This window comes from Zootoca vivipara, chromosome 3 (genome assembly GCF_965207765.1).
Source record: "Zootoca vivipara chromosome 3, rZooViv2.hap1.1, whole genome shotgun sequence".
In the NCBI taxonomy this organism is placed as follows: domain Eukaryota; kingdom Metazoa; phylum Chordata; class Lepidosauria; order Squamata; family Lacertidae; genus Zootoca; species Zootoca vivipara.
Genome location: NC_142586.1, coordinates 19,678,689 through 19,705,609, shown reverse-complemented (window position 1 = coordinate 19,705,609; position 26,921 = coordinate 19,678,689). Strand labels below are relative to the sequence as shown.

At 41.7% G+C, this 26,921-nt stretch overlaps 1 protein-coding gene across 1 annotated transcript; it reads left to right on the top strand.

Annotated features, from left to right (window-relative positions):
- Positions 1-4,516: 4,516 nt before the first annotated feature.
- Positions 4,517-26,742, top strand: WDCP (WD repeat and coiled coil containing). Its single transcript, XM_035110704.3, has 3 exons — positions 4,517-6,457; positions 18,473-18,593; positions 24,708-26,742. The coding sequence occupies exons 1-3, from the start codon at positions 4,547-4,549 to the stop codon at positions 24,872-24,874; spliced, it is 2,199 nt and encodes a 732-aa protein (XP_034966595.1). The 5' UTR covers positions 4,517-4,546; the 3' UTR covers positions 24,875-26,742.
- The last annotated feature ends 179 nt before the right edge of the window (positions 26,743-26,921 follow it).

The following is a 26,921-nucleotide window of genomic DNA, read 5'->3' as shown; positions in this document are numbered from 1 at the left end:
AATCCCCCCGCGAGGTGGCGGAGGGGAAGGCAGGGCGAAAAGCGTACCCCAGCCCCTTCCGTGGGGAGGAGCTCGGCGGCGGAGTAAGAGGCAGGTGGACCGCACTGCAAAAAGAAAGGCTGGCAGGCAGGGTGCGCAGCTTGCGGAATGAATGCAGTCTTGTTTCCTTGGGGAAAACAGGCGCTGCTCCTTTGGCAGCGCAGAGTCTGGCTTGCCAAACGCGTGCGTGGAAACGATTCGGCATTTTAAGTGGCGGTTGGGTGGCCATATGTCATGTGACATCCCTGCATTGCAGGGGGGTTGGGCTAGATGATCCTCGAGATCCCTTCCAACTCTGTGATCCTATGATTCCAATCTAGGGCTTTTATGCACTTTTTTAAACTTTACTTTGCTCCGTTCCATGCTGAGTATCAAGACCCATTTCAGAGGCAGAGTGCTAAGGTGCGAAGCTGCTCCTATTCGAGGCTGGTTCAAGGGTCCCATCTCCCCACATGAACCAACCCGGACCCTGCGATCTTCCTCGTGTGCTTCTTCCACAAGAGTTCTGGAGTGGTAAAACAAGAATGGCCATTTTCTGCAGTGCCCCCCTCGCCTATGAAATGCTCTCTCCAAGGAGGCTCACCTGGCACCTATATTAAATATATTTAGGCGCCAGGTGAAACCATTTGTCTTCAACCAGGCATTTGGCTGATTAACATTCTGTGGGCTTTAAAATGGGTGAATGGGGGAGGGAGGGGTTATTGGTTTGCTTGGCTTTTGTTTTATTATGTACTTTGTGTTTCCATTCTGTATTTTTATGTTGTGGACTGCCCTGTGATCTTTGGATGAAGGGCGCTATACAAAATTTAAAAGTAAATAAAAATACCACAGAGTAAGGATTCAGGCCTACCAAAGAGAATTGAAAAAGCTGCAACTGCAAGACTCGTTTCCAGAGAAACCCTCTGTGCAATCCTGCCTGCAGCCTCAGGAAATAAAGCAACGAGGACCCTGCAGCTATCATTATACTGGACAAGAATAGAAATGAACCTGTAGAAAACAGGGGTGTTCTTGTTTTTAATATGGAGGCACCATTGCTCAGCGGTAAAGGCAGCGGCTTTGACTGCAGAAGGTCCCTGGGAAAGATCCTTCCAGTTGCAGAATTTGGGGTCTCAAATTTCAGCAGCGCCCTGTGCAACACCAAAATTGGGCACACACACCCCACACTCAATTCTAAAGCATAGTTTGCGTCTCTGGCAGAGTCCCCAAGGCTTCATGCCCAGTGCAATTGAATCAGTTGCATTCCCCTACATCTACCTCTAATCCTCTGCCTAAGGCCCCAAGAGCAGGTGCTTGGTGAGGAAAAGCCTTAGCTCAGTGGTGGAGCATTTGTTTTGCATGCAGAAGGTCCCAGGTTCAATCTCCAAGGGCATCTCCAGGTAGGGCTGGGAGAGACTTCCTATCTGAAGCCCTCATGAGCCACTGCCAGTCAGTATAGCGCCAAATTGGAATAAATGGCAACAGATTGCTGTTTGTTCCGATTTAGCGCTAAAGAGCAGGTTTTCTGGAGGAAAGCAGTGGGGGAAAGGCAAAACAACTCAGGCCCATACCTAGAAAGCACAGGACAAGTATAAAACTGCTCAGATCCATGCTTTTTAGGCACAGGGCAAGCGGAAGTGCGGATGAGCCCTAAGTTTAAAGCAGTTTCCTAAGAAACTGAGAAAGGAGCTCTGCTGGAGCAAATCAAGGGTTCATCTAGTCCTGCATCCCACAGCAGCTAACCAGAAGTGGCATGCAATTTGGGTAAGGGATGTAGCTTGGATGCATTTCACAGTCCCTGTTTGAAGTATTGGTGCACACTATTATTATTATTTTTTAAGGAAGAGGATAAGGCTATCAATGGCTGATAATCCTAAAGGCTATATACTGCCTCCATGATCAGAGGTACTACACCTCTAGATGCCATTTGCTGGGGGACAACAGCTAGACAGAGCATCTGACTAGCTATTAAGGAAAACAGGATACTGAATTACACAGAACTTTGGTTTGATCCAGCTAGACTTTTTGTATGTGCTAATGTTCTATGTTCTCTAACCAAAGGTTTTTCAAGGTTATAATTGCCTTATACAGTACATAAAAAAGCAAAATGCACAGAATCCTATGGCAATATCAGGCTTCATATAATTCCTAAGCACAATAGGACTATAACAACTGTATAAAGCAAGTGACATACAGTATATATGTAATAAGTGACTGAGATTTCTGCCTTCACTATTTACAAAGAATTAATGCTGGAAATTTTTCCAACCCTTCTCTTGCTAGTTTAATTTAATTTTCACTAAATCAATTAAAGAAACAGCCCATAAAATCACTTTGTTTTATTATTATTTCTTTTACATCACTGTCCAGGAAGATTTACTTTAATATATACTGTTTACTTGCAAAAAGGGTTTGGAAACAAATACTTTCATTCCTCTATCCAATCCCCCCCCCAAAAAATCCGGTAATTCAGTACTATAAGGTTTTGAGGTCCTCTCAGGGTCTACCCCTGGCACTCTAAGTGGTAAAAAGCTTTGAGACAGATCCAGCCCAATATATTTTGCTGCCTGGGGTAAAGGACAAGATGACACCTCCCTCCCTTTCCTTTCCATGTACTGAAGCCCGCTAGACTGGCATTTGAATATTCCTTCAGCCCTGGTGATTCGACAGTATCCATCACTACATGAGGCCAGCAGGCTAGCTTAGGGGCTGGAGAGCAGGTCACATAGCACAAATAAATAGCTATGTTCTTCACCTCACTGTTGCCGCCTGCCCATCACCACCTGCCACTTGAGGCAGATGCTTCACTCTACCCAATGGTAGGGCTGGTTCTGCTTTAAGAGACAGTGCAAGGAAGGAGATTAGATAGGATGGAAAAATCAACAAGAAATGTACATGAAAAATCAACAAGAAATAAAGATTTCGGGTAAAGCGGGGAGGAGGGCTGAAGTACTTCTCTACATTTCTGTGAAATATTGGTAATGTACAGCTGATGTATTGGTAGTATTAAATTTGAAGTCGCAACAAGGTTTATGAGATCTGAGCCCAGCTTAGCCAGGGGAACCATTGTGAATTGAAGGAAACTTGGTTCCCCCCCCCCCTCTTTCAGGTCATCAGTGTATGCCACAGATAACTAAAGCCATTCAAGTATTTTGTGAACAGGAACTTTTGCAGACCTGTCTGTAAAAAGGCTGCAATTATTGTGCCCATGAAACTGTCAGAGGCGCCATCTGGTGGCTGTTTTTATTTTTGTGAATTGATGTAGTACTCCAGCCAAAGATACAGAATTGATGTACAAGCCATAATGGGATCTTGGATGAAGTGTATATCATTTGGAATTCCTTCTGCTTTCTCTTGTCTTGTGGGAAAGAACAGCCTAACCGCTGCACTGGGTGCATTTTGTGTCAGTTAGTGGGTGGTTACTTTCAGCTCTACAATTCTATGAATCTATTGTTCTAAATAAGGTCAGCAAGATGGGAGGCAGTTGAGGCAAGGGAGTAAAGTAAAACATGGACAAGAGATGAACTGCACTGCTTTGAGTTGGCTTCTGCAATATCTTATTCATAGCAAGAAAGAAATTCATTGCAAAGCCTTTCATCTTTTAATCATACAGTATTGTGAACATTTATTTCTCGTACTCCTTCTAAATGCTGGGGATTCAGCACTCAAATGCATGAAATAAAACTAATAAAGATAACAGTACTTCTGAGCATGTGCAGAGCACATTTCCTTCACCAGAAAGTAATCACAGGTAGCCCATAAGCATCTTTAATTACCATCAGTGCTTCAAGATAGTATGACTCAGGCTTGAGGCCCAGATTTTCTCTTTTTATGACCCTTCAGTTTGGATTACAGAACAAAGCGAGAAAAGAGTAAATGCAGAAGAAGAAAAGTCTGGAATCAATTGGTCTGTCACTCACAGAAACCAGCACCTTGTTTCTGTTGCTTTTGCTTTTGTCTCCTCTCACTCCCATTACTGTTTGGAACTACTGGCAAAACTGAATACTACCCTTCTTTCCTTATACTTCGAGAATGTGATTAAATATTCTTGGTGTTCCCTTCAGGGGCTGTGAAAGAAAAAGTGTCAGGTCATTATTTCATGCTGCAGCTGTATTGCTTGCCAGTGCGTAAGAGCTTTCCTCCATTCAGTGAAGAGACCGTTATTCACTGAAGGTATTAAACTGCTATTTTAAAACACAGGCCCAGCCTTTAAAGAGTTAAAAATAGGCTTCCAAGAACATGTCATCTCAGAGAAGCAGTAATTAGCTAAACCGTATTAGATGTCACATGTGTCTGTGAGAGACACACACAGAGAGAGAGAGCACCTCCCCAGAAAAGGGTATGGTTAGACCAGCTTTGATGTAGATCTATACATCAGCAGAGCTACACCGCAGAAGACGCTTGAAAGAAAGGGCATTGTCATAGGGAAATCGGTCTTTGGACAAGGAGCATTTGCTTTGTCAAGCTGTTCTTATGAATCCTGTGGAAAATCAACTTTGGAGCCAACCACATTAGCAAGGAGGGTTGAATCATGGAACTGGGGAAAGCGAAGCTGCTGAGAACAGGCCTTAATGCTTTGCACCAGGCCATACACCCTGCACATGGGATTGCATGGACAGATGGCAAGCAGGTCGCACTGACTGCCCTGCACTTTCACAACAAAGAACTGCGGTTTGGCGACTCAACAGTTATTGGTCAGTTTGAACACGTCCATGGACTTTACTGGAGCCCGTGTTACTCGGCTGACACGCCAGCTCTGCTAGCTGTTCAGCATAAGAAGCATGTCAGCGTTTGGCAACTGAGCCACATTGCCTCGGAAAAGAATAAGCTGCTGGTTTCTCAGACCTGTGAAATTGGCGAGCCGTTCCAATTGCTTCCTCAGGGATGTGTCTGGCACCCAAAGAGGGATGTTTTGTCTGTCCTTACCAAAAGGGATGCTTCTGTTTTATATGCCGTTCGTTCAGACAACTCCAGGATTAAAGCAGATATCAAAAGCAGTGGTCTCATCCACTGTGCTTGCTGGACTAAGGATGGCCATCGCTTAGTCGTTGCTATAGGCAGCGCTCTTCACTCCTATATATGGGATGATGCCCAGAAAACATTAAACGCTTGTTCCTTTTGCCCAATATTTGACGTTGGAAGCTACATTTGTGCTATTGAAGCCACTTTGGATTTTCAAATTGCTGTGGCTACCGAACTCCCCCTTGATAAGATTTGTGGCTTAAATGCAGGCATTACATTTGAATTGCCTGTAGGAACAGAAACGGGTTCTTTAACTTCGCAGTCTACACTGGTGCTTGGGGATGAGGAATACTCTATGGATCTGCGGAGAAAGTCTATAGATTCGGACAAATCAGTAGCCGTTGATTCAGTGGCTTCATCTTCCTCGGGCCCAGTTGATTTAACCCACCTCCTTTCAAATCACCGGAGATCTGATCCCAGTCCTCTCATTCCTTTGAGAAGAAAGGATTACCCTTCAGGAACTGGCCAAGATTCGTCACACTTGATCTTAGTGACTTTTGAAGGAAAGGTAACCACAACCAGGAAAGTCAGCATTCCAGGAATTTTGGTCCCTGATATAATTGCTTTTGACCTTAGAGCTCAGATTGTGGCAATAGCTTCTAACACTTGTAACATTGTTTTGGTCTACTCAGTCACCTCATCCTGCATGCCCAACATTCAGCAAATCCAACTAGAGAAAAGCGAACGACCCAAGGGTCTGTCCTTTTTGACAGAGAAACTCTTACTAGTTCTGATAGGGAAGCAGAAGTTCACTGACCCCTCACTTATCCCATCATCTAATTCTGATAGATATATCATCCGACTGATGATCAAAGAATTAATATTTGAGGAAGAGCCATCAGCAAAATCTGATACCGCCCACAGCCTGCCATTCAGTTTTGAGTCCTCTGTGAACATTCCTGGGAAAAGAAAGTATTTTGAGAATCTTGCTGCAGAGGATCACATTGTAGGGCGGGAGCTCTTAATCCCAGGCAGCACGATTATTCAGTCACCTAGTGGCAGGAGACGAATGCTGGAAGAAGTGAAGAGTCCTAGTTATGAGCAAAGTTCATCATCTAGTGTGAGCGATTTTGATGAGAAAAGAGTCTTAGGTGACCCATCCATTGCACTGGAAACTTTGGATGCAGAACCAATTAATCGGTCAGTAGCCCTATTTGGTCTTGGAACACCTACCAAGTTTTCCAATAGATCAGTTTCTTCTAAAGTGATGCAAGAAACTTTGAATTCTCCTAAAAACAGCAGCCTGGCTAATGAAAAAGGAGCCAGTCAAATATCCAGGAATCTGGAAAAATTGTGTGGCAGCTTCAATGACTTACAGTTGAGACTTCTGGAACTAGTAGATTTCACAAAAAATGGAAAGAGACTATCTGTAGCTTACCCATCTTCTCAAGAACCACCTTTTGTTCACATCACCTACCAGGTAATTTATATACCATTCTCCAAAGTAGTTTGTTCTTAGAGACTTCATTACAGTTCTTAGAAACTTCATTACAGGTTGGGGGATTTTGCTTAATTAGCACGTTTTACATGAGCTTCATGCTGTGCTTGATTTAAATGGTGAAATGATAGTTATTAGGAGCAATGGTTATATCTGATACTCTGCACAAGAAAATCCAGACCTGTGCTTCCTATACTGCTTAGCTTAATTGTCATTGATGTATTATATATGTCCATTTGTTCTAAGTCATCTGTTTCCAAATCTTAAGGCATTTGTTTTTACTACAAGAGGTAACTGGCAGCTCTATATGTGGCTTTTAAAATGCTTTGAATGTTTTGAGAGAGAGAAGATATCAGACCAACTTCTGTAGGTAAGAAAATATAAGCTTCAAAGGATAACGGGTCTCACAGCATAAAAGCATTCAGGAAATATGGGATATTAATATTTGATTACAAAATGAAGCAATTTAAGAAAATCAAAACCTATAGATCAAGGTTCCTTTTTCCTCACTAGCAATTCTTTTCTCTTCCCTTGCTTTTTCATGAAATAATTGCGACTATATTATTAATTTGATTGCTAGTCAACGTTGTAGTGTTTTGTGGTACAAAGGACAACACTGATGGCAACAAAAGAGTTTCCTCCGTGTTGCTTAGTCAATAATTTAGATGGGCTGCATTAAACAAGCTGGAGCATAAAAACCATTATTTGTATTTCTTTAATAATTCAAAGTAACTTCCATGAATATATAAAATATAGTGTAGTCAGCAAGGCAGATATCTATCTTCCTCCTTCCACTGTTTTCTAAGAAACTACTTTTGTAGAGTTGCTATTGGTTTTTTCCTAACAAATTTATTATGAAGCAATACAATTTTTAAAGAAATCTCTACGATATTAAGCTGGACTCCACTCTCTTATTCTGATGACCCAGGCAGAAAACTGTGGTGTGCTGAGGGTTTTGGGGCTGCTTTTTGATTAGAGGTATAGCAGTGGAATTCATTTACACTTTTTGTTTTGCTGTGAGTTAATTTTATCTAAAACAGCCCACCCAGAGTGTAAATGAGATATTTGCTCTGGGAGCTGTTGCTGCTGCTTTCGCTGCCATTAATCCTTCCAACTCAGGGCTGACTTTTCAACTACTGTTGCCTTCCTCTTCCTCCTCTTCCATTCCACCCCTCTCCACCCACACAACCACTCCAGGGGTGCATTATTCAGGCCTAGATAAATTCATTTTGCCAGCTTTTAAGCACAGCGGCTTTGAAAGCAGAAGCTACTCAAAGAGTAGGGCTCTGTACCTGTCATGGGGGTGCCTTATTGTGCCCCCACAAAATTATGCAGCTGGGGCCATCCCCCCCACTATGCCTCTGTTTTCCAGTGACCAGGCTCAGCCTTGCACATAGGAGCCAAAAACCCACAAAACTTTTTTGAGGGGGCCAGACCCCCACAAAGTTGATGGGCATTCCCATTCAAATGGTGTGTGTGTGTGTGTGTACACTGCATCATGTGATTATGTAGAGTGGGGCTTACCTGGGCCCCCACAATATTTTATTTAAGTTGGCACCCCTGGCCTTGCACCTGAGATAGGTATAAGTAGGAACCTAGATATACAGGGCTGGTCTGCACCGATGGCTCCTTGATGCAGATTTTCATGTCAGTAATCTCTAATGTGCTTTCCCCACACTGAGTTGTCAGTTGTCCTTTGGCTCAAGTAACTTCAAAATAAATAAATGAATAGATAGATGTAGTCTAACACAAATTAATGCTTTGCTGATGGTAAAAAAAGGAGAGGCCTTGGGCATCTCTAGGAGTCATGGTTGTACAAGAACCGCCTCTCTCTCTCTGACACAGTTGTACAAAATCTCTCTCTCTCGTCGAGGCTGTTAGTGGGGATTCCTGAAAGGGTTGGATGCGAGCAAAATAAATTGTGGGGTGGGCCTGATAGTCAAGGAGGAGGGCTGAAGCAATGGCTGAAATGAAATGAAGGGAACGGCAGTAATACAGGAGCTTGCAATACAGATAATAATACTTAATGCTTTTTTATGAAGACAAATTATGAGCATGCTCATTCATGGGGGGGCCATGATGAATGCAACAGACATGCACTTTTTTGTATGTAAATAGCAGCCAAGAATCTTGATTCTGCCTGACACAGTTCAGCAATTTTGTGGGGAGCAATATTGTGGGAGAGAAAGAGCTAAATTCCTGCTCTCTTCCACTAATGGTCCCAAGCCTGCTTTACAGTGGTTGCATATGTTAATTGCCTTCATGCAGTTAACATCCCTTCAAGTTTGGCCCTTAAAAGCAATATATATAGTAGGAGCATGCTGTTAGTCCAAATGGACTAGCATGTTCCCACGTGACATTAGACTTCAGTGAGCCCACTACCACGTGCAGCTTCTAAGATGGGTTGCTGTGGAAGGGCTGGGTAGGTGCCCATTGATGCAGCAAAACCCCGTTTTCCACTGCTGACCACCTTGACCCTGTTAACCCATTCATCTCACTCCTTGATGGACTCTTGGGCATGCTTTGCAGGTAGGTGGGGTGGTAGTTCTTGGCTCCAATTCTGCCCCATGTTAACCACACTGCAATGGCCAACCCAAAGGCCCAGGTGAGTGACTAGCGTCAGAAGCATGAGTTGTCAGGGTCAGGGCATTCAGCAATCAGTTCTTCTGACCAGAATTTTTTTTTCAGGCCAGAACGCACCAGAACTCAGTTCTGGCATCTCTCAGTTGGGCGACATTGCCATTATAAGAGAACAAGGCACCTCTTTTTCTAGAAAAATAGCACTGCTTCTGACTATGCTGACCCCTTAGGGTAGACCTGCGTGCAGAAGCAGTGGTGCAAATGTAAAACATATATGGCATCTCTTCTGTACCATTACTTCACCTCCCAATGTAACGTTCAAGAGTCATTTTACATATTGTGCAGAATGATGACAACGATTGTGCTTGTTTACTGCAGGGGTGCATTAAAAAACATTACTTGTCCACTTGCTGTCCAATTTTCTTTCACTTAATTTAAGGTGTACCTTTATATTATATAGGAAATCTGTAAATATGATCTTCTAATAGCAGTCACAAGGGACCCAGGTGGCGCTGTGGGTTAAACCACTGAGCCTAGGGCTTGCTGATCAGAAGGTCGGCGGTTCGAATCCCTATGACGGGGTGAGCGCCCATTGCTTGGTCCCAGCTCCTGCCAACCTAGCAGTTCGAAAGCACGTCAAAATGCAAGTAGATAAATAGGAACCGCTACAGCGGCATTTCCATGTGCTGCTCTGGTTTGCCAGAAGCGGCTTTGTCATGCTGGCCACATAACCTGGAAGCTATACGCCGGTTCCCTCGGCCAATAATGCGAGATGAGCGAGCAACCCCAGAGTCGGTCGCGACTGGACCTAATGGTCAGGGGTCCCTTTACCTTTACCTTTAATAGCAGTCACAAGGGCCCCTGAATCAGATTGGGACTCTTTAAGGCACGCACACAACCACACACATGTATTTTCTGTTTTCCCAGTTAAAATACTGAAAGAGAGAGAGAGAGAGAGAGAGAGAGAGAGAGAGAGAGAGAGAGAGAGAGAGAGAGAGAGAGATGCCATTTGCCCTACAGGACAGGATCTTACCCTTACCAGTAATTGTGCCTCAGCATTCTGCACTAACTCAGGTTTCTGGAGCAACAAGGGAAGTCCCACATAGATTGTATTGCAGCAATCCAATCTTGAAGTTACCAGTGTCTGGTCTATAGTGGTCAAGCTATCCTGGTCCAGGAATGGCTGCAGCTGATAAAAGGTGCTTCTAAGCCACCAAGACTACCTGATACGAAGCTGCACTGGCCAAAAGCCAGGGCATATCATTCTGTACTAGATGCAATTTTTGAACCACACTCAAGGGCAGCCCTACCTAGCATGCATTGCTATACAGTACAGTCATACCTCAGTTTAAGTACGCCACGGTTTGAGTATTTTCAGTTTAAGTACTCCGCGGACCCGTCTGGAACGGATTAATCCACTTTCCATTACTTTCAATGGGAAAGTTCGCTTCAGGTTAAGTACGCTTCAGGTTAAGTACAGACTTCTGGAACCAACTGTGTTCGTAAACCGAGGTACCACTGTACTGCATTCTAAAGGTTACCAATGGCTGCACCACTGTAGCAAGCTATCCCTGTCTAGGTACATGTGTAGCTGGCATACCAGCTGAAGCTGGAAGAAAGCACTCTTTCACAAATCCAGCGTTTCTCCCACCCTCCAAATAGTACCCATCCCCATTGTGCACGGTTCATTACAACTCCTCACCATATTTCTACTGCTTGACATTCACCTCTAAGGTGACCTGCTGTTACCCTGAAGTTTCATTTTGAAACAGATATTTTCAGAAAAAAAGGGCTGAAGAGAGCTGCCATCTAAGTAGCTTATGCTCTTCTAGGCTTCAGGGAAAGCTGTGCACCTCACAAGAACAGAGAATGCAACAAACTAGGCAATTGTGATGGAGGCTGGATCTCCTCTCCTGTATACCCTCAGAGGGCAATTCCCACTCACAACATTTTGCAGTCTACTTTAGAAATAAAGCAATGTTTCTACAAACGTATTCTTTTAACCAAAGCATCTGGATGAAAATAGCTAATTATTTTGTGAAAATTTGTTTCCTATCCTCTACGGACCTTAGCAGTCTCCTCCCCAATCTGCAATCCTAGGATAAATCGGCTGGCCTGCCTTGTTCGTGCAATGTTAAGGGTTGTTGAAGCTATGTGTGTAATCACTATATAAATCTTTATTCTCATTGTGCAGTTCACTTAACATGGAAGTATAGTCCTCTCCCACACCTTGTATCTAAGCCTGAAACATAGGAAGCAACCTAGTCAACATTTGGCTATGTACTTTGGCTCAGTGTTTTTCAACTAGAAATATTAATATATATAAAAGTAATAAATTTGGCAAATGGAAGGTGAGAGTTTCATACACAGCTTATTATGTGATCCTTGCATCATCAGAGGTGCATAGTGGTTTGGCACTAGTTTGAAGTATATTATAGACATGTATAATATTATAAGATGATACAAAAGAACCAGGGGAGGGAATCAGAGGTGAAGCAATCTGCTCCAGTACTAGATCTGAGACCTTTATGCATGCAAAGCATGTGCTCTGTTGCTAAGCTGTGGCCGTTCCCAAAAGATGTGGGGAATCAGAACTGCACACAAAATGTAGTGCAAACCAGTGCTACTCAAAGTAGTGGTCCGTGGACCGGCACCAGTCCGCAAGCTGTTGGCTGCTGGTCCCTGGTGAATACACCACAGATATGGTACCGATCCCTGGTACATTGGGGTGGAGTGGGGGGTGGGGATTGCTGGTCCACAACATCAAATAGCTTGAGAAGCACTGGTGCAAACAACACATGCTAAACACAACAATAAGCACAGAGGTACAAGCAAAAAGTGCAAGCACACAATTCAGACTACACGTTAGCCTAATTACTGCTTCTTCCTTGTAATGGATCGAGGCACAGGAGGGGGTGATCTATAGCAGAGGGGTGCGTAACCACCCTTGCTGGTGCACCCTCATTTCATGCTTTACTGTGTCTTGTACAGTGCAAGGCTTTTGTTAGGGAAATAAACAAAAATCGTTGTGTGTGATGAATTAATTTAGAAGAAGAAAAAACAGTTGTTTGGACAAAGTCGACAGAGTTGGCAATAAGTGTGTGTGCCATGAGCAACTGAGGGAAGTTATTGTAATAATGCACGTATCTAAGGAAGAAGATATTTGGTATAAACAGCTATTACAATGTCTTATTTAAGAGACACAGAGGAGCTGAAGACATTTCATGTACAGCATCGAACCCTCTTTTTGCTGGCAAAGTGATAATTGGTTCCATCAACAGTAAATGAAACAGAATAGGAAGGTAAATTTAGGGAAGTGTGTTAAATGTATACAATAAAGTTGAGAAAGATAAGAGGCAAACTGGTGATAAACAGTGAGACAGTAGAGGACAGAGAGGAAGGAGAGACTGGAGAAGTCAATAAACTGATCCAAGGAGCAGGTGAATCATCGCAGAGGTCATCTTTAATAAATCCACAAACCATTCTTATAATCGGGAAGGCAATTTTGAACTAGATTGAAAACATAAAAGGAGTCATGAAAACTGATGAAAGATGAGGGCGATATGGCTCAGCTTTATAGTGTGATAGACTAGTCAGACAGTTTTGAAAGCAAGATTTAAAAAGCCTGTTAAGAAGTGGAAATGCAGTAGTCAAAACAGGGGATTAATGCTTGGAGGCATTAAAGCCCAAGAGGATGGGGTGAAGAAAGGGCACATTCTAATAACGTTCTGATGAGGCTGAGCACCCACAAATAGAAATTCTGAATGAAAAACAGTACTGTGTATTTAGAAATTAGAAGCACAGACTTCTTATTGAGATGAAAGTCCTGGTTACTAATTCTTTGAAGGTCCTGGTTACTAATACTATGATGTTCTATAAAAGTTCCTTCCTCTCTAGCTGTTAACCTGATTAATCATTCAACTAGACTCTATTCAGGGGATAATAGTGTTCTGTTTGGTAAAGATCCTCATTACTGTGATTTATGTGTGTGGTGTTAATAGCTTGCTAACTTTTGCAAATGAGGGAGTGCCTTGTCTTTGAAGCTAAACAAGTAGAGAGAAGCAGAAGAGATCTTTAAAGAATGTTACAGGGGGTAGATTTGACCCAGGGCAGGAGGGAGCCGAGGGGGCTGCCCAGCGCAGCTGAGACCTGACACACATAGTGGTGGCACCAGTCATGGTACAAGAAACATGTGGTGAGCTGTCAAGGCACCGAAAGGGGCAGGAAGCAAGAGGGTGCTCCACCCCATCAGAGGAAGGCCTGACCAGCTGCCTGCTCTCACATACAGCCCATACAGCCACCCAGGGACATGCTGCAGACACTGCGCATTACCAGACCAGAAAAGGGAATCACCTCCCTCCCAGTCTCATGGCACCTTCAAGACTTCTGCAGCCCAGTTGTGCTGCCTGGGCCAACGACCCCTGCTGCCTGTCCCCCCCATGCTACGACTTCGATTATATTTATTTGCCAAGCATTTTCTGACCAGTTATAGTCTTGTCTACTGTATCTGCACATTGCATTTTGTTTAATGTGGTTTGGTTGAATTGCTTAATATTGATATTGTACACCACCATGGTATTTTCTTTTGAAAGAAAGGTGGTATGAAAATATTTTAATAAAAACAAGGATAAAATTGCATAGGATAGGATAGAAATGGCATACTTTTTTTAGCAAGTAAACTCCAAAGTGGTTACTTTTACTCTTGTTATGTTGATATAAAAAGGAAGTGAGGAGGAGGAGGAGAAATTTAGCTGAGGCCAAATGGCCTCCAAAACTTGCACTGTTACAGGTGCCACACATAATACCCATTCCACATTTGTAAGATCAACCTTTTAGTGTTGCAGCACTGACACTTTGGCATTTCCATCCATGTTGACACCAGGAGATGCTATCACTGTACTGTACTCTTTTTGGTCACTGCTAAGAACATTTTTGTTTAGACTAGCCTACCCAGATATGTAGAATGTTGATTTCTATTTTTATCTGTTTTCAGTTTGTCGCTGATCTGAATTTCTTTAATGTTTTAAATAGTTGCCTCTAACTGTGTTTACTGATAATTTTATTGTTTTATTCTTTTTATAAACTGCTTTGAGGTTTTTTTTTTTTACAGCCAAGCAGTGTATAAATTTTATGAAATAAGTAAGTAAGAAAAAAGTGTACTATCATAAGTAAGAAAACATAAGTAAGTAAGAAAAAAGTGTACTATCATAAGTAAGAAAACTGGGTGGTTGTGCTGGTGGTATATCAAGATATCCTTTGATTGTTCATTCTTGGTGGCTTGTGCTTCTGATGCTATTGGGGCAGCCATACATGATCCCGCTGTCAACAGCATTTGCACCAACAAAGGTTATTTATTTATTTATTTATTTATTTATTTATTTATTTATTTATTTATTTAGAGCATTTGTGCTCTTTGTCCACAAAGTCTCCCAGAGCAGCTTACATACAACAAAAACAAGACAGTCCCTACCCACAGGGTTGGGGGAGAGGGGAAAGCTGACACACAAATGGAAAGTAGGGCTGCCATACGTCCGGATTTTCCCAGACATTACTGGGATTTCAAAGGCGGCATTAAGGTCCCAGGGAATTTCCGAAAGGCGGAGCTTTGTCCTGGATCTTAGGCCAATCAATTGAAAAATCATGGGTTTTCTTTTAAAAAAATCCTCAAGGATTTTGGGGTCTTTCTAAAAACAACAACCACTCAACAACTTTCAGGGTGTCCTGGTTTTTACTTTTTGAAACATGGCAACCCTAGGGGAAAGGGACAGGGGACAGAAGAGGAAAATCAAAATTCAGGCACCCCTTTTGCAAATAACAACCAACCTCTTTTAATCAGTTCCTTTTGATAACTTATACAACATTTTGCATGTTACCGGTAAGAAAGCCCAAGCTTTCCTCGTCTATAAATGCACAGCCCATCACGTAAGAAAAAAATGAGAAACTGTGCCAATGTAATGGTTATTACTTGTCACATCCCCTCACAGAAAGTAAACTCTTCAACCCTTCATGGTGCCTACCTCCCCTTTCCTTTACAATATTTCTATTCAGAATGTATAGTGTGTGGTTAAGGTTTCAGTCTGAACTACTAGAAAAGATTTGGATTCTGTTTGCAGAAGCATAAAGCCAGCTTCTGACAAGGTGGTGAAGCTCTTGGTAAGGGCATAATGGCATATTCCCACATGAAAAACTAGCATGCAATGAAGGATAGGCTTTTGATCTCTGTTTTTTTTCTATGTACACAATATTTTTTGTACAAAGGAGCATTCAACAAAGGAGACCCTACCTGCTTATGAAGTAGTATAAACCAGACAGATTTACCACATTTTCCTGCTGTTTGTGACAACCAGACCACTGTGATGTTGTATGCTGTATATCAGAAAACACAAATATAAAAATTGCCCTTAACTGAAAGAAAATGCACTTAAGAGGAGGGTGCTTATAGGATTTTACGCGTAGGTGTCCACTGATGCAGCAAAACTATCTACCGTAAGACACTGACAGAGCAAGTGAACCTGAGTAGAAACCAGCACCTGTGCACTAAAGGAGATTAGGAGACATTTATTTGTACTGAAGGTTAATTAAGATGAGGAACAGATTACTAAAAACAGAAACAGAAGATGCAGCTGTGAGTCTGCTGAAAGAGAATCTTAGTATAAGTTTTCAGTATCAGACTGGAAACTTTGCAGAACCACAGTAGAATGAGATCTGTATTATTTTGATGGTCCTGATTATTTTCCCATTAAAATGCCTGTGACACTTGCATTTTATTTCTTGTTTAATATGTGGAGGACTAAATAGGATGTTGATGTGATTTACAGGTGGTGCTAAATTGAGAAGTGTTGCAAACAAATACCAATTACTTAGTGGTGAGGGGATAGGATGAGCCCTGGATTGGTTAGGAAGTAATGGAGTGAATTGTGATCCTCAGCACGTTTACTGAGAATCGTAGCATGTTGACTGGGGACTACCTTGTGTATTTAATGCTGAAGCCAAATTGAGTAAAGAAAGGGGTGGAAGATTTAATAACATAACCATTCTCTTTATTTCCAAGCAGGAATGTGTAGGGTGTTAGGAAAGGGGAAGTACTTCTGGTGGGAAATAGGTCATGCTACTTCTGAGGTAGTTTATCCCCCCAGGGACCCAGGTGGCGCTGTGGGTTAAACCACTGAGCCTAGGGCTTGCTGATCAGAAGGTCGGCAGTTTGAATCCCTGTGACGGGGTGAGCTCCCATTGCTTGGTCCCAGCTCCTGCCAACCTAGCAGTTCGAAAGCACGTCAAAATGCAAGTAGATAAATAGGAACCGCTACAGCGGGAAGGTAAACGGCGTTTCCATGTGCTGCTCTGGTTTGCCAGCTATACGCCGGCTCCCTCGGCCAATAATGCGAGATGAGCGCACAACCCCAGAGTCGGTCACGACTGGACCTAATGGTCAGGGGTCCCTTTACCTTTACCTTACTTCTGAGGTAGTTTATCCCCCCTGCACTCAGTTCTCACCTGTGGCTCCTAGAAGCTGTCAGTATGCAACAGTGGCAACGCCGCAGAAATTACTTTGCCTGTCTAAACCAGGTGAGGGTAGCCAATGGGTCTCCAACCCTCAGTGAGTTAAGGACTTCCCCTGCATGTGAAGACAGGGGTCGACTTTGGGTAGCAAATAGCAGCCCACAGAAATGAAGATAGTGGCAACTGCTGCAGCAATTTTGCTTGACACTTCTCTGTTCTGCTGAGCATTAGGCTGAGTCCTATCATCCACCCTCACAACCTGCACCCCATAAGCTTATCAGCCTGGGTGGGGTCGTTGGCAGGGATGGGTGGGACACTCAACAGAGCAGATAAATCTCATATGAAATGGTGGCAGCAGTTGCTATCTCTATTACCTGTGAATGAACTAGGGTCTTTACATTGAGGCCCAGAGACATACCGAGGAAATAGAGTGGCGCTTCTCTGCTCCGCTGAGTGCCACCACCAAAACAGGGATGAATTAAGAAAGCATTAAAAAGGGTATCAGTCTTGATGGGCACTGGACATTTCTCCCACCATGCTATGTGTTGATGCCCACTCTGCCTAGCAGTTTCAGAATACAGTAGTCTGTAATCACATGGACCAGAGATTGGAGGAGTGCCTCTGCTGGTGAGCAATAAGTTAAAGTAGTTTCTCTGCAGTCCCTGCATGAGAGTCAAGCTTTTTTTTTTTTTTGCATGAAGTAGTGTAAGGACACCAGAAATGTAATATGGATGATTGGCTTCCCAAATTGACCAGACGAAATCTCAGGCAGTTGTACATATTATAAAACAGATTTATTAAAACATTTATTGCAATAAATGGTGGCAGTGAGAATGAGTTTCTCATTCTGCCCAACCCATGGGCATACACAGAGTGCTTTTATAACAAAACTTCCCTACCCCCATGTAAATTACAAAGCTTCTACAGGATGTGCTCTTGTGGTTTATGCTAGACAGGATGGAACAAAGGAACAAAATGTGGTTTAGCTAGAATTTCTTAGAAGTGCTGTGTGTGGTTAGATCTTTGCATTAGATGTGCAAACATGCTGTGCCTGTTTGCTTTCTATCAGAGGCAGAGAGATTTAGAATTGAATATACAAAATGGAGTTCCTCTTGCTCTTAGGGCCTGCATGGCCTGACCAGGATTATTCTGGCCCTGGTCATTGCCACCCTATAGTAGGGCCTAGTTATATAAGGACACTGTTCGTTCTATGTAACTGTCTTTGGGAGCTACTGTCTTCTACTTTTCTTCTGCCTGGTAGAGCATCTTACAGTGGGTAGAAAGCATGCTTCCGGCACCAACAGTGGCAGATTTCAAGCAATATATTTGTGTATCTAACATTCTTTCAAGAGCACAAGTCATGCAATAGGGCATTTCACTCAGCACACATATCCAAATTTTGAAAGGAAAAAACCCACACAACATAATGGCCCCTCCTAAGTTCACCTGAACTCTCCCATTAAGCATTACCAGGTATGCCTGCTCAGTCCTCACTATTCTTTTCCATTTGCCCAGTTCCTACACCTTCATGTTGCTTCACAATCCTGGGCCCACTTCCACACTACTGGTCCAGAACATCACTACATTTACACACATGCTCTTGAAGTCACCATCTCTAGCCTGAGATGACTGAGCCAGCAGCATTCAGAGACTCACAACAACATTTGAGTGATTCTAGCAGGGTTGTAGCCCCATACTTTGGGAAATCCTGAACCTTTCATTTTTATTTTTTTAAAAAAGTATTTTATAAACAAGTTGTTTTTGTGCTGTCCCCACCCCCTACTTTTGGGCATGTGAAAATATGGAAAGCAGAATTCATGAAAATTGCTGATTCATAGGGCTAATTAACAATAATTAATGTAAATGTGACCAGTATTCTAACAAGATGTTTATCCCTATATATTTATGTGCCTGAAGAAGCATTTTTCAAATGGAGCTATAGCTGAAGAAACAAGAACTGTTCTCCTCTGTGATGGAAAGGTACATCTGAAATTAGTCCAACGGCTTTTTGATCTGCCTATTGTTGAAATGAAACACGGTAAGTTCTCTATTACTATAATAATAATAATTTTATTTTTATACCCCACCCATTTGGCTGGGTTGCCCCAGCCACTCTCTCTCTCTTTTAAAAAATGCAAGTGTTTATTATAATAGGTAGTACTTTGGGGGGAACATAAATTGTGCTATTAAGGGATTGTTTACATATACCATTTTTTCCATCTATAAGACTCCCCCATTTTGGGGGCCTCAAAATTTAGAAAATAAGGGGAATGAGCTTTTGGGGAGGATTATTTGGGGGGAATGCGAAAAATCACTCACCCGCCGGAACGCAGCACACAACCGCTCACATCGCTTACAATTGCCGCTTACAATCTCGGGCTCGTACTTCGTTCACACGGGTGAGCAATTTTCGGCATCTCCACCCACCCACCAATCAAGTGGCCAATCACCGCTCACAATCTTGGGCTCGCACCAAAAAACCATTCATGTGTCCGTCCGTCCCCAGCACTACCCATGTATAAGACGAGCCTAAATTTTGAACCTCATTTTTGGGTCAAAAAAGCTCGTGTTATACACGGAAAAATACGGTACATCCTCCGATGTGATGGGAGTTTAACTGAGTTCTATTCCTGAACCCTTTCCTGGCAAGCTTATTCTCCTGAGTGCATCTCAACACTTGCCTGACACTGATCAAGCCCTACTCAGTTGGTTCACAGGTACATGACCTGTATCTACAATAGATGACCAGTTTAATCCTCATGTTCTTTCAGCAGAATATTGTTTCAACCATTGATAGAGACCTTCTTGTTTTGTCTCAATGCCTGCCCTTAGTCATATATTAGTTGACTATATCTAGAGATATGCTACATATTAGTAGGCTCCCCTTCTTGTAGCAGAGCACCCCAATCAAGCTACTAATGCTCACCTGGGTCTAATGTCATGTAGCATAAATGGGGAAGTTAAATATTTAGCATGATTGCTCAGCAATCCCACAACCAAAGCAGCCTGGTTGCTGCCTTTGCTTACTGAATTAAATAAGTGGAAAAACAAAACTCATAGGAAAGATTTCCTAACAGGTTTGCTGACAATTTAATGCCTTTCTCTATCAGATAGAGACACCATATACTCAGTGATACTTAAAACAGGTATATCAAATTGTTATGCTCTGGATTAGTTTAATCTACGCCGAGAACAGAAGGAGCTCACCAACATAATCTTCCAAACTCCCACCTTTGATTTACTTGTGAAGGTAGGGAGCAGTCAGGAAAGAAAAAATCTTTATACATGGCTTCTTTGTTCATGCCTCTATGTATTCAATGATTTAACAACTTCAGCAGCAGCTCAGCCATTTTCAGCCTATAATGTTTTCTGCAAGTAGCTTTATCATATACTGTAAATATATACAGTACACAATACATTGAGGACACAAGGATTGTCCACACTTTTGTTGTTCCATATCTAGAATGGGTCTGAGCGGTTTTCTACTTTCCCTTTGTTTTCTAGCACAGTTCCAAGCGGTTTTGCCTTTGCACCACCACTTTCCGCCAGAAAACCCACTGTTTAGCGTTAAATTGGAATAAATGGAATTCCACAAATAAATTGATACCATAGCTGTTTGTTCCAAATCAGCACTAAAGATCAGGAAAGAGGTGGGGCAGTGGAGGTGTGGATAAACCCATGAGCATAGCCTGGGGGGGGGGGGGCAGCTGCTTCCCAATCAAGTAAATAAATAAGAATACTTGACTGACCAACTGCATCTCAGATAACTTGGCCCTGCCCCCTCCCCTAAAATAAATCCTGGATAACCCATGATAACCTCCAAGAGAGAATAGACAAAGAGAGGAGAAAGTGTAACTAAATGGTAGCGTATTTGGAAGGGGTTAACACCACTAGTTTTTGCTACATCATTCATTCATTCATTCATTCATTCATTCATTCAATCATATATTTATTTACTTACTTACTTACTATACTCAAGAGATACAGTAAAATTACCCACTCTCAGAAGAGCCTGCCCATTCTGGTTTGGAATGAGTAGTTGCTCTTGGCTTACCTCCAATGAAGTCACGAAGCAGCATGCTTACAATAGTAATAGGCATTGGACAAAAACATTCTCTCAGGCATTTGGCTAATTATACCATCTATGTGGTCTTTTAAACTGTGTGGTTTTTTTGTTTTGTTTGTTACTATGTTATGTATTTTTGTGTTTTTATATCACAAACCACTCTGCAATCCTCAATGGGCAGTATAGAGGTATTATTATTATTAACAATAATTTGAAGGGAAACACAGGGGCAGACTCTTTTAAGATTAGGTAACTTTTGAGTATTTTCAAAGCTTTGCTTTTTGAATGCAAGTGAGAGTCCAACTTTAAGAAAAAATGTATACAGTGGTACCTCGACTTACAAAGGCGATCCGTTCCGCGGCGCTCTTCGGAAGTCGAAACCTTCGGAAGTCGAAGCATCCATTTTGCGCATGCGCAGACCACGCCCCCCGCTTCTGCGCATGTGCAGACCGCGTGCGCCCAAAATACTTCTGGGTTAACAGACTTCAGAAGTCGAAACCTTCAGAAGTCAAGGTACCACTGTATCTTTAGGAAACACTGCCCCAGTCCCATACAAAACACAATGTGAAGTTGATCATATTATTTTGAATGTATAGTTTTTTGACTAAAATTTTAATTCATTAAGGCAAACTGTTCTTTCCCCCTTTTTAATTTAATTTAATCACCCATCCTTTCATATACTACGGCTTAGATTAGATATTAAGATTAACTTTCATTCAACTTTCTTTAGGTTTTCCATTCCATACTCCTTCATGCTACCTCCTGTACCCCACAACAAACCTCTCTGAAGGAGAAGGGCTGTTCTTAACAATGTGGAACAAGAGTGGCAGGGTTGCTGGAGGAGCGGAATTGCTCCAAACTGGGCAAAAACTGGTAAAAGCCACAGTTGTCCAACTCGGACAACTTATAAATCTAACTCTTTAGTTCTACTCTGAAATAAAAATTTATTATTGATATTATATTCTTATTAGGCCAACCATGTTTAGAAATTACTAAAGCTTTTTAATCTTTCAGTCATATCCTCGTCTGTCCAGATATACAGTACTTCAATTTACAATCTAGATTTGTTAAATGCTTTCTCCCTGCTAAAAGAATTCTTTACATGCCTACTCAGAAGCCAGCTGCAATAGGACTTACTCCCAAGAAAAGGTATATAGGATTGCAGCCTTAGATTTTCTCTAGTAAGTTTAGAAAAACATGGTTTACTCTCAAGTACGTTGAGTGCATTGCAGGCATAATAACATTTAATCTGTACCCAATGCAGAGTGTTAAATAAACTATTTTGGAAGTAACCCCCCCCCGGTGTTTTACATATAAGGTTAGCGATGTAATTGCGTAGGTTTACATGACACACACACACACACCCAAGCACAGGGTAGTTTATAGAATCAAAAGTCTGTCCAGAATTAGAAAGAAAGCATTAACTGCAAAAGATTAAAAGTTCATGCTTGGTAACAGTAATCTTCTTATGACGCGACAGACAACACGAAACAGCAAAGCAGCATGTGTAGGTGTTTAATTAATAGATTTAATAAAAAGAACTTTCTGTACTTTCAAATATAGTATTATAATGAAACAACACATTTGTTTTGGTTTAAATTTCTAGAAAGCAACTGGAGTTCACAGTTTATTATTTCCCACCAAACCTTATTGGGTACAAGATACCATCATCTATAAAAGGTAGCTATTCTGATTATAGGCATGCACATTAAAACACACACACACACACACACACCTGCTCTTGGTAGAAATTAAAGCTAATGCAGTTGCGTGTTCAGATCCAGAGACCTCCCCCCTAAATAAACTCACACTTGACTCAAATTTTAGTTTTGGTTTTTGGCATAATTTAGGCCACAACTTTATTGATTACAGAAAGTGAGTGGTTGCATAGGCTCTGGTTTGACTAGCTTCCTGCACCCTTGCAGGTAGCGCTGACCCAGGGCACCAGCATAGGTCAGCCAAGGGTGAACACCTGGATAGGCGAAAAGCGGGGAACAGACTATGTCCGCCACCCAGATGTCCCCCTGGATTCAGGCATGGGCACAACCCCTTCTCAGGGGTTGACCAAACCATTTGAGTCCCTGGATTCCTTTAACAGAATACCCTTCACATAGGGATGGCGAGAGCGTTCTCCCATCCCTATCACCTGAACCAATGCCTATCCACAACCTTACAAGTTGTGACGATTTGGTACGCGGCAGGCGAAACCCAAATGGCACCAGCCAATCAGCCAAGTGGGGAAAATTCCTGCTGTGCCCCTGTCCCAACGACAGACGACACATGAGGGCATAGCAAGGTCAATCGCAAAATGCCCTACAAGTAGGGAGAGGTGGGCGGGTATTCTGAATACACGAGCCAAAAGAGGAAGCTCTGGGTCACATGCATGGGTATACCGTATTTATAGGTCTCTCGATCCGTTTGTTCTGTGCCCCATTGGCCAGATTGAACCCAACATTGAGGGACCTACCAATCTGGTGTTGTGGCTGACCATTCTTACCCACCCATAACACAGGAGGTCAGTCTCTAGATCTTACTGCAACACGTGCCCTCTTTTAAGGAGGACATGATTTCTTTAAAAAAAATTTTTTTGAAAAATAACCTTTGTTGAGATTCAAATCAAAAATATTCAAATAAAATACAAACAAATTATATAAATGATATAAACAAAATAAAACGTACCTATTGTACAAAGTGTACAAATTAAAAACCTACTAATAAATGTCTAAATCATAGCCTAAATCGAATAAATCATATACTAATGTTGATCAAATAAAATAATTTCCTTTAACTTCACAAAAACTCTTCTATAAATCGACGGGAGGACATGATTTCTAAAACACAACTGTCTGAGCTCCTTTGTTTTAAATTAAGAATTTATCTTGAACTGTGAATTGGATAGATTTGACCAATGAATATAGCAGATCAATTGGCTTGGTTTGCCCGTTATGGAAAGCCATGATCTGAAACAAACAATGTCTTAGGGCTCATCCACACTTCTGCTTGTCCTGCCACATTCCCCTGGGAAACCCACTCTCTACAACTGAATCAGAGCAAATGTCAATAGGGTTTTCCATGGATTGACATTTGCTCTGATTCAGCGGTAAAGAGTGGGTTTTCCCGGGGAAAGCAGTGAGGCAAATGGAAAGCCGTGCACAGAAAGCACAGGACAAGCAGAAAACTTCTCTGGCCCGTGCTTTTTAGGAGTGGGACAAGCAAAGTGTATATGAGCCCTTATTACCGTGACAATGTGCTGGTGCAAACACTTCAATTTTTGCCCACTCAGGTTCTCCCTTTGCAAAGCCAGAACAAAAATAACAGCAATGCCCTAGCATTACATGCAAAGCAGCACTCATAGTTTATTTATCTCCAAACAAACCACAGGTGGCAGCCAAAGTTTGTTCTTGAATTACCTGTACATAATTATGATTTCACATGCAGAAGTTTCTCTAAACACAACTTGATTTCACTTGCATGTTCCTGCATGAGAAAAAAAATTCACATGCCAAAGAGGTTTCTGAGAGTTTAACTTGAGAAAATGTACAAGGAACCTTTGAACAAACTTATGAGTTCAAGCCCCGCGTGCACACACAAATTCTTCATACAAAGAGAGTAAACTATACATGTTCAATATTTTCACTAGGAAATCATCCTTGAATGTTAAAATCTTTAGTTAATCCTATAAAAGTCTTGATATGTGAGTTGAAATCATGGTAAATAAAAAAACTGGTGCTTTATTGTCAGTTTCCCCCAGTCCCTTGGTGTACACATTTTCCAATTATGAGGTTTAGTTGTTCCTTCTCCTTCCCCCTTCCCCATTACCATGCCAGAGCTAGTGGAACCAAATGAAAATACCAAAAAGAAAACAAAATTATTGATAAATGGCTTGTTCATCTTGATTCAAAACCTACATCAGTGTGGTAACCCATTAAGCTTTGCAACACCGTAGGAAGAAGAACCTATGAAAAAGACATGAACAAAGCATGAATTTAGGGTGAATGCTAACATTTACGTAGGCAATTTGCATTCCCGACATAATTATGATTATACATATATACGCACTGATGCTTTCCTTTCCTTTTCCTCTAGGTTCTTTTTGGATTGTTCTTACTGCAGATGGTGAAGGTTTTATACCATTAACATTTAAGGCAAAGCAAGAGATCATCATAAGGGATGGGAGTGATAGTTTGGAAGCCTGTGGAAGTCACTCCTTCAAAAGAAACATTTCTTCGCAACCACCGAACAGCGTGACATAATGAGGCAAACCAAAAAAAGATGTTCTTCAACATAAATAACTGCATGAGTAGAAAATGATCAGCAGGACTTTTGACTGCATTTTAAACTATAACTCATGTGGTTTGTGTTCCATGGTAGCTAGTCCTCCTCACAGTAATCTACTGGATCAGATCTAGTATGTCTTGTCTGTATCCACTGAGCCTACAGACCGAGATTCCTGGCACTGAAAAGGAGAATACTGAACTAAAAGTAATGTCATGACAATGGGTAAATATTGCCATATTCAGATTTGGTATAGTATATATTATGTGCATGAAAAGTTAGCATGAATGAAGTTCATGTTTGCTAAAGAAAGGCTAAGTTTGATAGGCTGACTAACTTGCCCTAAGGATTCTGGGGGTATGAAAAACATGCATTAGTTTGGAGTCTATACAATGCCAAGATGCTGGTGCAGAATGGTTTGGTCTATTTTAATTTTTCATGTGGCAAAGCTTCTCCCTAGATCATACTAAAGAACACCAAGAAACAACAAAGCGAAAGGGGGTGGGGAATACAATGGCGTGGTTGCTAACTTCCAGTGAGTACAACTCATTCATAGGAAATGCCCATTGGCAGAAAGAAATGGAAACAGATTTCACCAATTCCCCCTTCCCACAGCAGCCTCCTGTGCCCGCTAGAGTGTTGGACTAGGACCTAGGAAAACCAGGGATCAAATCTCCACTTAGCCATGACCCTACCTGGTTGCCCTTGAACCAGTCACTGTTTCTGACCTAGAAGAAACATGAGCACCTTTGAGGAAAGGTAGGATATAATGGTAACATTAAAAAATTGTGGGACCTTCTGACATACAGGTGGCGATTTGGGCTGCAGAGGAAAAGGAGAACTGGCAAAAAAATCACCTCCCCCTTTGGTCTGTTAGTTCTGCTCTAGGCAACTCTAGATCTAGTCCATATGTGTTTATTTTGCCACAAATGCAGTGAGATTAACACATGTCCATTTATTATACATGACATAACAAAAATGTATGTGCTCTATCTTTTTCCTACATGAAACTGAATTATGAAGCAATTATTAGACTGTACAGTGTTAATTACTTTTATTTTTTACACAATGCATAATGGTTTCTGTAAACCCTTTTCTTATTCCTGACAACCGTATTTATACAGTCTACACATACGATGAAACTCATATGGCAGAATATAAATTGTTGCTGAGAATCCCCTTCTGGTTGTTATTCTAGCATTTCAAGTTTCTCCCATACATAAGACTACCGGGTAACTGGCCTATACAGTAGTTCCACTCTGTCTATGAGCCAAACTGAATGTGACATGGAAGATCTCCTTTGATACTTCCTTTGATACTTCCCTCCCCAGAACATTGGAAATTGTAGTTCTGTGTTGCTGTGAAGGCTCCCACAACAGAATCTCTGCACCCTTGGACTAACATTTCCAGAGTTCTGTGGTCAAAGTAAGGACAGCTAAAAGCAATCAGCCAATTTATTTCTATCTGTAGCATTAAACTGTAAAACAAGAATTCTGTGGATCTTGAAATTAAAAAGAAGTAACTTTAGATTATTATTTTTTCCAAAGCTTTTATTTTTGGACTTTTGATATGAAGGCAGCTTGCTTTCAATTACTGAAGATGAGGTGCAAAGGTGGCACTACCAGCCTGATGATGAATGAACTGCCATAATTTATGAGAAACTTTACAAATATTGTGCAATGTGACATTCGCTAGGATATATATATTTTCTCTATTTGTATATTTGCATAGTTAAAACAGAATTTTCAAGAAGTTACGCTGCATCTGTGCCAGCAAATATATTTTTATAAACATGAGAGATGTATCAACAGACAAATATGCAGATTATTAAATGTGTCTAATTCATGCCATGGAGTTATTATGCTCGTTATTTGGAAGGAGGGACTTACTCATTTCCTTTTTAACAGTTCAGCGCTATATGTAAATGTATATGTATGTGAGTATACACACAGAGCACTTGTTTTTATTGTCAGGCGCATAAAGTGTATTGAGAGGCTTACGAGCGCCTAACGAACAAACCGGGAA